This window comes from Channa argus, chromosome 22 (assembly GCF_033026475.1).
Source record: "Channa argus isolate prfri chromosome 22, Channa argus male v1.0, whole genome shotgun sequence".
In the NCBI taxonomy this organism is placed as follows: Eukaryota; Metazoa; Chordata; class Actinopteri; order Anabantiformes; family Channidae; genus Channa; species Channa argus.
In genome coordinates this window covers 9644628-9657613 of record NC_090218.1, presented here as the reverse complement: position 1 = coordinate 9657613, position 12986 = coordinate 9644628, and the positions used below count along the sequence as shown (strand labels likewise).

The 12986-nt window shown below is 40.9% G+C and overlaps 1 protein-coding gene across 3 annotated transcripts in view; it reads right to left on the bottom strand.

The window, feature by feature from the left end:
• rapgef6 (Rap guanine nucleotide exchange factor (GEF) 6) overlaps window positions 1-12986 on the bottom strand; it is a 147219-nt gene that overhangs the window by 94078 nt on the left and 40155 nt on the right. For 2 of the 3 annotated variants that reach the window (XM_067492005.1, XM_067492003.1), the window contains one exon: window positions 11716-11799. In XM_067492005.1, the coding sequence (XP_067348106.1) occupies window positions 11716-11799 (84 nt within the window). Of the gene's footprint in view, window positions 1-6472; window positions 6718-11715; window positions 11800-12986 lie in introns of those variants that run through there. The other variant, XM_067492006.1, reaches the window with a different exon arrangement.

The following is a 12986-nucleotide window of genomic DNA, read 5'->3' as shown; positions in this document are numbered from 1 at the left end:
AGGAGCAGGGCAGCTGATACTGTGGTGGGACCACGTGGGTCGGTCTGCTCTTTACTCATCACATGGAGACACTGGCACGACATCTTAGTTTAGACTAAGAATGTGTACACTGACAATAACAGGGAAAAAATAAAAAATTAAAAAAACGTTTTCTCTGTCTCTATGAGACAGCTGGCCCCTGGGGACAGACAAATGAAAGTCCCAGCTAAGACACCTCAACTGAAACACAGAGATTATTTGTTTGTAGTAGTTTTGCATCTCGCGGTGGTCATTTTAGGTCTTTAAACAACAAGAAATATTTACACCCATTACACATAAGGCCAATGCTTCTGCCCATATTTCAGATACAAGTATAACTTCCACATAAGGCCAATTTATACTTCTCCATCTGAATTATGGGCTCGCAGAGGCCCCCCAAGTGCCGAGTCGTGATCAAAACAGAATTAGAACCAATAAGAAGAACGCAAAAGCAGAACAAGAACCGTATCTGCTCATGTCTGTCTAGATAGGTTTAGTTCACACTGATTTTTCTATATTTATATACATTGTTATATACATTATATTCAGTTGTTTTGCTGCTGCTTTATTCAGTCTTTAGTCTGGATTTCACTGTGTCTTGAGAGGTGTAATTCAACTTGTTACTTTGTTACCAAAAAGGAAAATGTCCGTTTAGTCATTTGCCAGACTTGTGAGGTACAAGGAAAGGGAAAATCTAAGTCAACAAGAGAACATCAAAGCAACGTACTAACTGAAGTAGTGTTTACATTTCATGAGATGCAAGTGCACGAAGGAGAAGAAAGAACGTTTTTTGTTGCTTTGATAGATTTAAGTGCATAGGAAGGTGAGGAACAGTTCTGTTTTCAGCAGTTGTTTTGAATATTGGGAGTGAGGTCGCTGAGCGTGCACAGTTTGGTAGCTCGTTCCACCATTGTGGGATCACTGAGCTGAAGAGTTTTGTTCGCCGTCTTCTGTGCGGGGCTGGGACCAGCAGACATCGTTCACTGGCAGAGCACCGTGGATGGAAGGGAATGTAGACCTGAATGAGGGAGGCTGAGGTAAGCAGGAGCTGTTGAGTTGATCACCCTGTAGGCAAGAGACAGAGCTTTGAACCTGATGCTAGCAGCTAATGGAAGTAAAGCATAAAGATCTTCAGAGCGGTGTAACATGAGTCCTTTTTGGGTGATTAAAAATGGCGCATGCTGCCACATTTTGGATCATCTCCAACGGTTTGATTGTGCATACCAGTAACAGGGTACTGCAGTAATAAAGGGGATATGACCATCATCTGCACAGTGAGTTGGGTTGAGTTGGGAGATCCAGGGTTGATGCTGATGTTGGGTTGTGTCAAAGGTCTGATGCTCCTGAAGCTTCACATACTTTGTCTTGTCATCGTAATTTTGTGCTCTCTAAATTCAGTTCAGTAGACCACATCTCAGCAGAGCACCCTAGCAAAGAACCATTCATGCAGGGGTCTGGAAAAAGGTTAATCGGGGCCATTTTATCGTTGAAATCTTCGTTTACCCTTACTGAGTGCTGTAGATTGTAGAACACACGCATTTAATTTATGCTTCCAGATAGTTTCTTCAATGCGACACTGCCCTCTCATGGACATATACGTCTGCTGTGAAAGTATAAAAGAAATTTGTTCAAATGTATCCGGGCGTAGGTCCTTGCGACTTTTACGTAAGAAGTAAAATTCGGCCTATAGAGAATGTAGCCCCCAGGTCTGAGCCCATCCCATCCATTTTGTCAAAATTTGTGATATGTATATACAGAGCGATGACTTCCCTAGATTTGGTCAAACACAATATTTGTTTGACCTTAATATAAGGTATAGTAATGCCCAGACTCCTGATCAGCTCAGCTCTCCTCATTATGTGGGACAACTTTTAGCTCGTGTCCAGGCGGGTAGTGAGTATATGATGACTGTATCAGCAGTCAGTTTCCTCTTCATTGCGTTTTTCTTTGGAAGGCTTAAAGCATTGGGAGGTTTGGCTACAGCCACACTTTGCTCTCTATAGGTTTTATGCCGTTTTGTTATTCCCCAGACTCTCGACCTTCCTGCTTCAAAGGAAAATGAGCAATGCTGTTTATTAGCGGAGAACACAGATAGGGGTGGTGCATGGGTCACAACACATAGGTCTTTCACACAGGAATCCAGAAGCATAAGTGTCTGTCTTTACGCACAAAGTAATTATCCATGTCTGTGTGTTTCCCATGAACTGTGCGAGTGTGAGAAAGATCCCCCGTCGGAACATCTCCATCACTGTGTGCACTGATCCATGACAACAGACTGCGCTGAGAACACGTCTCGCTCCCTTTAGCAACCTAGAAGCGGCAACTCAGCATTGTTTAAGGACTGGAGGAGCGGCTGGTTTTAATTATGGAAGCGTGCTGTACTGGGAGAGAGCCAACTCTCACTCTTGTGTGTCTCTCAGTCTCACACACTCGTCCTTCTTCCCACTGCCTACCAGCTTTCTGTTCTCTTAAGTCATTTCTCTCCTTCTTCTTTTTTCCCTTTTGCTTCCTGTTTTGTTTCCCTCAGCTTATTTTCTACATGCTTTACTCCAATACCCTGTCGATTTTCTCAGTTGTGTTTTATTTCATGCTTTGCCCCCCCCTCCCATTTCTCTCTTCTTACTCTTCTTCGCTTCCTCTGTCTCTACAAAGAAATAGTAAACTTGTCAACACAATGGCAGCATCCTGACAGATGACACATTTGATAATAGATAAATATTATGATAAAGTTCTTTTTGCACATTTCTGAATTTGCACGAGCTGTTTTCCTTCTAAGAGACAGATTGACTAAGAAATGTAAAAAGGAAATGGTTCTGAAGAACTTGTGAAACCAAAGCTTTGATGAGTCACACTGATTTTAAGGGAGGAAGAGCACAAACCACAGCTGCTGGGGATGAAGAAAGCTGCCACAAAAGACTACTGCCAAATTGTTGCTGAAAGTCATTGTCATCGTAGCTGAAATACTAGTGAGCCGAATTAGCTGAACCATCTATACAACAGCTTCTGGCAGAAGACAAACACCCAGCCAGGTATTTTAAGAGTTCCCAGGGAAGAATGCAATCTGCTGGGCTCGGAGTTCTCTCAAAGCCCTTAGCCTGGAGGTCAGCCCGATTCTGACATCTCTCCACAATCCACTGAGGCGAGACGCATGGTCCCTGTCAGAGGCACACGGAGCCTGCCAGGCCTGTCTCGCCGCTGTGTGTACGCGCATGTGAGTGCGCATGTGAGTGTGTCTGCGGGGGGGAGGTTTTGTAAAAATGTTCATTTTGTTAATTTTAGTGAAAAACAAAAAGAAACAAGAATAAAGCTCAGTGCAGCTTTGCCTGTTTGCACCTTTATCTGTCCTACTCTTTGTCTGATCTACTGTGTTGCCACAAAAGTGAAAGAATCAACAAATGTGAGTGAACCCTGAAATGAGTAATACAGCTTGTTGTGTGCACAAGCGTGTGTGCCCAGTAAATGATGCGGAGATCAGACGCCTGTGTTTTGTGAATCAGTGTCTCAGAGGAAATAAGCCAAACGTCTTAACCCACACTATGGGCAAAACCTTGCTTACACTGACCTAGACTGACAAAATAAAAGGCAGATTAAGAGTTTTTTTAATAGAAGAAAGAAAGAAATCTTTGACATTTTACAACACTGCTGTTCTTCAGCAATTACAACCTCATTTTCGCATTAAATATTTGGAGTGAACAACAAAAAGTAAAACAATATAATTAGATTAGGTGTATGGCCTTAAAATAAGAGTGAATGGTTTCCCACCAATAAAATGTGCAATAAATAAGCAATTTATCTAAGAACGCTAAACTTTTAGTTGGACTTACGTGACAAACATTTTTGCCGCTATTTTATTATTACTTTTGGGGCATCTTTTTGACTTTCTTAGAGAGCGGAGAAGACTTTTGGATATCAGGCCCCTCCAAACAGACTCTCATAATGGAAACAAACTGATCTACTGCTCTCACAGCAACAATAAGCAATAAATGTTTTTTTCTCCAAACATGTGATGTTTCCTTGGAATGGGAAGCTCTTAAACCTAGTGCTGGATTTCAGCAGGTGATGATTTCTTTCCACTCTATTCCCGCAGAAACAAGTCATTGGCAGGGGGAAGAACAGGTTCCGCCCGAGTCCAGTGACAGCTGCAGTGCCCTAGGGCAATAAAGCATGACAGCTAGCACAGAAAGTAAGACCACACACACCCGGAGGTGTCAAAAAGCTGGAAAACCCAGCGATGTTACCAAGAGTGCAGAACATAAAATTAAAAAAAGGAAAACGTCAAGTTAGATAAAGGCAGCCAGTGGTGTTTAAGTCTGGGTTTGTATGTTACAGCAAAATACATACATTTGCATATTTTAACTGATCTGCAAAAGGTTTTGAAGTTTTTACAAAAAAAAAAAAACCCTAGGAAAACAGTAACTTCTGATAGTCATATGAGGTGACTGTGGCTCAAGAGGTGGAGCAGTCATCCACCAATCACAGGATTGTCGGTTCAACTTGTGGCTCCTCTTATATGTCGAAGTGTCCTTAAGCAAGCGACTTAACCCCAACTTAGTGGCTCCCACTGAGTGAAGGCCAGGGGCATAGCAGCCCCCCATCTGCGTATGAGTGTGAATCGGGCAATGGGAAGCATTGTAAAGTGCAGATCATGTGACATATCCAGTTTAATAGTCGTGCAGATGTCACTTGTTACAGATCTGCCTTTACTGGAAACTTGTAGTTCAACCACTTGGACTATGGCTATTTTCATCTGGGTAAATTCCAAAGCACTATTTTCCAGCAAAAGCACAAATCCGTTTGTTTCTGCAAGTACTTCTTCGTGGTACTTGAACATTGTATTTCATACTTTGTTTTCTTTGCACATTAAAACGCCTAAATGAATAATTGTCCTCCTCCTGAGTAAGGGGAGAGGACAGACAATCAAGGCAGTGCCAAAAAAACAAGCCAAAATATTAAACATATACTATGTCAGTTTCAACTTTCTTCGTTGTTTATAGCGAGGAGAATACAAGAAGTTTGGATGTTTCATCCCAGAACAAACAAAGAACAGTATCTGGGGAAAAAGGAACTGAACCATTTTTTTTACATGTGTGTTAGCATGTGTGTTCTGCACCTGTATGACGGGAACTGTCCAAACCAGCAGGTAGCAGTAGTCTGTGTTTGTTGTTCAGAAAGGAAGGCAAGGTAAACCATACCAATACGGATTTTTTTGTTTTTTTTCATGCAGGGTGGAAACTTGTCCGAGCTCTGCTGTAATCTGAAGAAACATCCATCAAATACAACTGTATATTTGTTGTTAACTTGTAGTTGTACTTGTAGTTGGTTTTTGACAACAGTAAAAGCAGTGTGTCCAAACTCACAAACTTGTCTACACTGTGCAGCACGACATAGAGTGTAATTTGAGTCAAGCAACTTTTGAGTTTGGGTCAAAACCTAAACCCAAACAGAGGTCCAGGCCCATTTGGCAAACATGTTTCCATGGTTATGATGACCAACAGCAAAATAAAGAAAACCACAGACCTCCGTCTAACACGCACAGAGAAGCACTTTATTCGGATTTCTCTCTGCTGCTCTTCCTCTCGGTGCTTTGCTTTAGTGCTTGGTTGGCGAACACTGACCAGTCTGACTCACACACATAAAATAAGGCTGGAGAGTTGGCCTGCAGTAAGCACTACAGACAGACCACCAGCACGCACACACGCACATAAAAGTGCCAGACAGCCTCCAATGACGTAGCGGGTCATTCAGAAACATTACCGTTCATTTGTAAAACAACAGCATAATCAGTTAAGGGGCTCATTCAAAGCTCAGCATATCAGAGCAAAACAGAGCAACAGCTGCCACTAAATCCCCAACTCCGTGAGCTAAACTGTCGTCACTAGTATGGGGACAGGGAACCATTCAGGCTTGACTGAACCCTTTTTCTTTTACTGCACACCACTGTAAAGCCGAATATCTTGATGTAATCTTGACTTTCTTGTGCAGCAAGTTTCCAGAAAATACAAGGAATCAGCTAAAAAGTGAGCAGCTTTGTGCTTAAAGGAATTAATCTGAAGTAAACATATTGATATTTGGATTTCTGTCACTCTTTACTACACATGCAAATGTTATCTGACCTTGCCGGCACAAACATTTTGACCTAGAGCCCGTCAATCCAGACTTGCTGTTGTGTTGGTAGTGAGACATGTCTGCTTCTCTTTAATGTAATCAATGTAGAATAAGAATAACACACAGGAGTTAACTGTGTGGTAACCAGCAGTAAGTTTTCCTGCCTCAACGCCTTGGGGAATTCCTGGCTCTGCAGTTGGTTTAATGATGGCAGGCAGGAAATGGAGAACGCTGAGATGAAGAATGCACGTAGAAATCAAGAGGGAGTTTTGAAAAACTCTGAAATTGCTGCTACATTAGTCTGATAGATGTGAATAAACATTAGGAGCAATATAAAAAGATCACTAACCAGAAACAGGAGTTTTGGGAGTCCGATTCCTTGTAAATGAAATTATGCCCAACATATTATCCAAAATAAGAAGGGGGAAAATGACGATATTCCAGTAGTCCAGGTTTAGATCCAAGTGTGTGTGCTGTGTACACCAGAGAGTGTGTGTCAACACTGAATCAAAAAGTTTCCCCAGAAAGCAGAAGTAGGTGACTGCTTTTTGTTCGTCTCCAACTGAGGGAGGAGTATGTGAATTCCCTCCCGCTCTGTTCTGTTCACTTCACTCTGTCTGTCTGTGTCTATGTCTGTCCGCTGGCTCCAGGGAGGTGTGTGCATGCGTGTGTAAGTGTGTGAGAATGTGCCAGTGTGTGTGTAGCCTGCTCATTTCCTGCCTGGATGTGCTCCTGGGCTCTAGGCGGGCAGGCTGCTCAGGAACACATGGCCAGCCACTGTTCTGCCAGGGGTTCCGCATTCCACACACACACACACACACACACACACACACACACACACACACACACACACACACACACACCACTGCCCCATTAGCTTGCTCTGTGACCCTATCCAAGCCCCCCTGCTGCTTCTAGCACTCCAAAACACAGAGCCCCCTCCAATCCATTGCAGGGACTCAGTTATCAACTGACCCACACTGGAATGAAGACACGCGAACAGACATAACTGCCCTGAGGTTACTGATACTTGGTCAACTAGTTTTTCTGCTGCAGTTGTCCAGTTGGTGCTTTGTGTTTTGTTGTTGGTTAAACAGCCTCAACATCACAGCAGCTAGTTTTATCTGCGTATACATCACCAGTCACACCATTAAGATTCTATTTACTGCATTTATTTTGCCCACTCAGCTGATGCCTCCACCAGAATTAACAGAGTGAGAAGCTACTACAGTTGTCCAGCATCTTAATTGTTTAATCTTAAGCTACCAGTATGCTCCCTCAGAACTGCCTGTTGGACTGTGGATAGTTTTGGTCCCCATTCAAACGCCGTTAAACAAGGCTGCAATTTGGAGCATTAGATAGGCAGGCTTGTGACCGGAAGGTTGCTGGTTCAACCCCCGTAGAGCAGCAGGAATCAAACGGCTTGGGTAAAGCGGGGTAAAAAGCAGCTCTTGCCCTTCCTTCATTAACACCACCCTGGAGCAAAGCCCTTCTCCCAGCTGCTGACTGTCCAGCAGTGTGTTAATGTGTGTAAATGTGTGAATGTGATCAGGGATTGTGTCAATATTAATAATGTCCTATTGACATATTTCTGCCCCTTCAGAAATATGTCTTATATTGTATAACAATGGTAAACATTCAAGCAAAACTTGCCATCCGTGGCTTTTTTGTCATAGGGCAATTTTTTTTCAAATGATTCCCTAAATTTAATGGATTATTTTGCTAGTACCCATATTACTCTATATTCTGTACAGTGGTTACTTTGCAGTTGTGAAGCTGCTTTTAACTGCATGCAGCGGGCTGTCCTATTATGCTGCATGATGCAGTGAATGCTCATAGTTTTGCAAACTGAGTGACATATTCGATAATGTCAGTTTGCGCATTCTTAAAACTATAATCAAGGTATTATTGTAGATGATAAATATCGCAGAGCCCTAACCTGAATAACTAAATGTAAAAACATTATCCAGTTACAGGAGTTTTTTTTTTTTTTCCTCCTTTGATATGGACAAACTGGTTGAAGTGACTGGATGAAGCAGTTCATCACTTCTAGATTTTTCTTGCACAGATTTTGTAGTTTTCTAAAGGGGAAACAGGGATTTCTCTTGTTACTTAAAAATAAACCTATTCAAATCTGTTACCTAATGCAAATGTGAAACAGTGAAACGCTTGTTTAAAATGAATTATGATCAAATAATATGTATTTGACAAGCAGCTTCTGCACAGGCTGGCTCTCTTTTCTCCCTCTCTTCATTATTTCCATGTCTTGCTGCTCCTGCTTCAGGTGGACATAATTAAAACAAGTGGAATATAATTAGAAGCTAAATCACTATGGTGGCACTGTTCAGTTTTAACTTTGTTTTACTATTCATTGTCCCTGTAAAGTGGAGCGTATCTTACCATGACTTTCACCGACATCCCATAACTCACTAAAAGCTTCCTTAGCAGAAATTCCATGACGGGAAATGAATGTAAGATGGTTTTTACTTTACATTCTTTTATTCTCCCTCTCTCACATGGGAAGCTCTCAGCCAGGTCATAATTCTAGGATTTAGACATAACTGCACAAAAGATAACTCCCCTCCTTTCCCCTTATGCCACGAAATGCTTCTGTTTCAGTCCAACTACAACAACACAGGGAAGGTAAACATTGGAGCTGAGGGCTGACCTCAAGCAATTTTTTCCACCGCATTCCCCTGTTACAATTCCAGTGTTTAAACAGGTGCAACATGTCTTTTTAAGGTATTTTATGAGCTTTTATTTGGCATATTGGCTGCTCTAAAGAGCAGGAGGGCCTAATATTTTTTGTGACATGGGTTTATTAGATTATTATTAGATAAATATGACCATTTCTAAAGCTGAAAGTGCACTGCAGTCATTTTTATAAAAATTATAAATATTGGTAAAAGCCGGGTTCAAACACATGCAACCGATTTTAAAATCTTTTCTCATTTGCCCAAAAGATATTAGAAACACATTATTATAATGTAGCCCAATAAAATAAACCCTCTTAAGTGAGAGGACAAAGTTGGACCAGCACTTTAACTGGCCAAGAAATAGTCTAGAGCTGCAATAAATTAGTTGATAAATGAATCAAGAGAATGTTACAATTATAAAAGATAATAAAGTAGGTATTTTCAACTAAAACATGTAGCCAGAAACAAATGCCAAACATTCGTTTGGTCCAGCTCTTCAGAACTGAGAATCTATCGCTTGTCCTTGTCTTAACTGCATAGAAAACTAAAGAAAAGAAAAGGGAAATCAAGTTACAGAAAACAGGAGTGTAACGGAATCTATTATATTTTGCAATGGCCAGGAAACCATCAGGATTTAGAGCAAACTCAGTTGTTTAACCAGCTCACAATGATGGAAATTTCAGACAATTGCTCCATTTTAGGGCACAAGCAGGTGACAGCATTGATGCAACACTTGCATCAATGTGGTGTAAACAGGCAGTATTACAGCGCTGGAACATAAAATGAGATAATCAACATCATAAGCGAGATTTCTGCTAAACAAACTAGCCGAAAATGTAAACACAGCACAGTGCTTCAATGCTAATGAAGTGCTCTGGAAAAGCACAGTTGTCTGTTTGCATTAGGAACATAGATAACACGCATGGTGTGGACGAGCACATCATAATTTCGGAAAGTCTTTGGGGCTTTTGTTGATATTAAGTCTTTGACAGGAAAGGCCATTGCTAATTCTATTGAGCGTTAGTTCATCAAAACGTGTGATTGTTGTTTGGCCGGTCGAATAAGCGTTACAGCAGCATAAGCATGTTCCCTGGGTCACAATTTAAATTTGGTTTTCAACATTTGGTTTATAACAAAAGTAAAACAAATAGGTCTAATGCAGAGGCAGAGTTTACAAAGTCCTTTTAGGACACAGGCACCAATACAGCAAAACCTGATTAAAACCACTAAGGGAGACATGTAAAACCACTGAGGAGGACACCACTGGTCCTTTAAAGAGCTTCGGGATCTACCATGGCCAACAACTTCTCCTCCCACTGCTGGATTTTGACTTATCACAGCTCTTGGCTTCCTCACCATGTGAAAACACTAAATGACTGTTCAGCTAAGAAACTAAACTCATTTGTTTGTGGTGTAGACAGAAATTGAAAGTAAAGGGTTCTTGCGCCAAAGAATGCACTAGATGCAGTGAATGTCTGCAACAAAAGTCTTCCTAAATAGAGTTCGACCCGCATTTTGGAAAGACTTCCACTGACAACTGCTCATGTAGAAGTTTTTGAAAACTTGGGAGAACGAGCAGAAATACACATACCTCTTTGCCTAAGGTATGAAGATTCTTATTATTCTTGCTGTTATAGACCAAATTAATGAAAGGAGTAAACCAATTGTTTGATCTACTCCTACTAGTACTGTCCATAAATGGCCCACGGGCAGGACTGAACTGCACCCAAGGGTCTAGCATTGCGAGGCAAATGGGTCTATTTACGACAAGAAAAAAAGAAAACATCTATTTCAACCACAATCCTGGGCTGGGAACATAGACAAAAAGATGGAATCTAGACAATATTTTTGGATATTTTTCTGCCTACTTAACTCAACAACAAGATCAAAAAATAGTTTTACTCAATAAAACTATTGCTCCTGCTCTGGCTGCCTTTACTCCGGTTTGCTGACCATAGACTGTTGGCTGGCAAAGCTCACACATGCAGGCATCTCCAAGGAAATGGTGACAGCTTCCATTATATATTATACAGGACAATATTTCTTAAATAACACTGTCTGTCTGGGTTTGTCTCGCGTGCAGGTTTAGCCATTTTGTTTACACATACACAACAGCACTGTCATTTGCATCATTGTTTACATGCTCCGTTGCATAGTTTGTGTATGTCTGAAGGATTTAAAAAGGTTAGCCACAGGGGGCAGCCCTACTCATCCCTGACTGACAACGGCATTTCTTCTCCTCATGAACTTCCACTTTTCACAATATGAATAAAAGGCCATGGCATCACCTGAAGATTTTGAGAGCATGAGCGTATTTTGCATTTTGAGAGTGGTCATATTAAAGTTCATTGTGTTGCCCAAAGCCAGCGCTGCAAGCCTCATACACACCAATGAAGAGTGTGAAAGAATAGGACTTAAAAATAAAAAAATAAAAAAAGAGTGTGAACATTGTTTTTTTTCCTTAATGTTGTTACTACTTTTCATTTGGTTTAAGGTGGTCTGCAAAAACATTGTCTAGGTAACACTGCTAAGATTACTGCAGGGTTGTGTTGAGTTGCATACTGTATTATCTTGTATTTAAACTGGAAAATAAGCCATTTGTAAAAACTGTAAAAAATAAATAGTGTTTTGGTGTGTAGATACAGTAATCCCTTATGTCACTGTTCAGCAGTAAGCCAGTAAAACCTGTCTTTTCATACTCCACAACTTTGTGACATGCTGTCACCATTATCATGTAACAGATGAACACACACACACAAACACACTCACTCTCTGATACCATCTCATAACAAGATGATGTAGCTTCATGTGTAATGTCAGACAAATCCACCTCATCATAATGTTGTTTTCTGTGTGTGTGTGTGTGTGTGTGTGTGTGTGTGTAACTGTAACATACCAGCACCTCGCCAGGAACATGTGCTCTTTGACGAAGACAGACCCAGAGAGGAGGATGTACCAGCAGGTAGCGATGCTGTCTGGGCTGGAAAAGAGATAGAACACTAGTGTCACACTCTGCAGCCTATGGTTTATTTTATTAGTCCTTTCGGCTAAAAAAAGTTGCACTTTTATTTTCTATTAGCATTTTTTTGTCGTCTAATTATAGGTATTCATACATCTCTGGCACAATTGGCAAAAAAGGCCTGTCACTTACAGAAACAGTTTCATTTAAAGATAAACATCTAAAAACCCAGGCTACCCTAAGGGGTTAGCTATAAGTCAGCGAAAATTAAAAAAAATAATAATAACAACGTCAGTGATAATTTGTTTAAGCTTAAACAAAAGATGGGACACTGGCACAAGAGTCAATGAAATAAATCCAACAAAAATAATAACAACAATAACAATAATCAATAATAATAATTTATTAACAATAATAAAAATAACAATAATCATTATCCAAGACCCAATACCCAAGATAATGCAATTTATTTTGTAATTATACAATGAAAATGACCATTGCCCCTGTGTACTTCAATGCCATATGTTCTATTCCTTCTCTTTCCATCACTGTTTGTTTATTTCCATGCTATTTTCATGTAGGAAACAGACAAATATCATGCTTAAATTAAGATACATTTGTTGATTAAAGACTATTATACTTTCACTGGAGGGACCTTGCATCTGTTGTCTGCACACGGTGTGGTTTGCAAATGACTAATTGGACATTGCAGGCGCTTTGTTCTGGGTTAAGGTACTTGAGACTAGCCCCTGGTTAAGGGAGCGTGTGGGAAAGAGAGATTCCCTCTGTGTGCGTTTATTGGATGGTAAATTAAACCACTGAGTGTTTAATGTGATTCTAAGCGAGCATCACAATACATCAGCAGCATGTGAAGCTTCTCTCTCGTTGCATTTGTCTCTGTCCTCCCACCATCTCTAACGCTTCCTCCACATCTCAGTTGCCCTCGTCCTTTTCCTCCCCTCATTTAATTTTCTTGTCTGGCCTCCCTCATAGCATTGCTGTCCTTTCCTCCTCCAGTGTAGGATATTGGCCTCTTGTTTTCTCCCCTCCTCTTCCTCATTTAATCTCTCTCCTCCTTAACTTCTCTCATTTTGCCACCACTCACTCTCTCTTCTTGCCATCCTGCTCTTTCACCAGCTTCTCCATTATCTCTAATTCCTCTCCTCTTCTTCAAATAGTTTACCTGTAAATCTAAACTCACATGACTT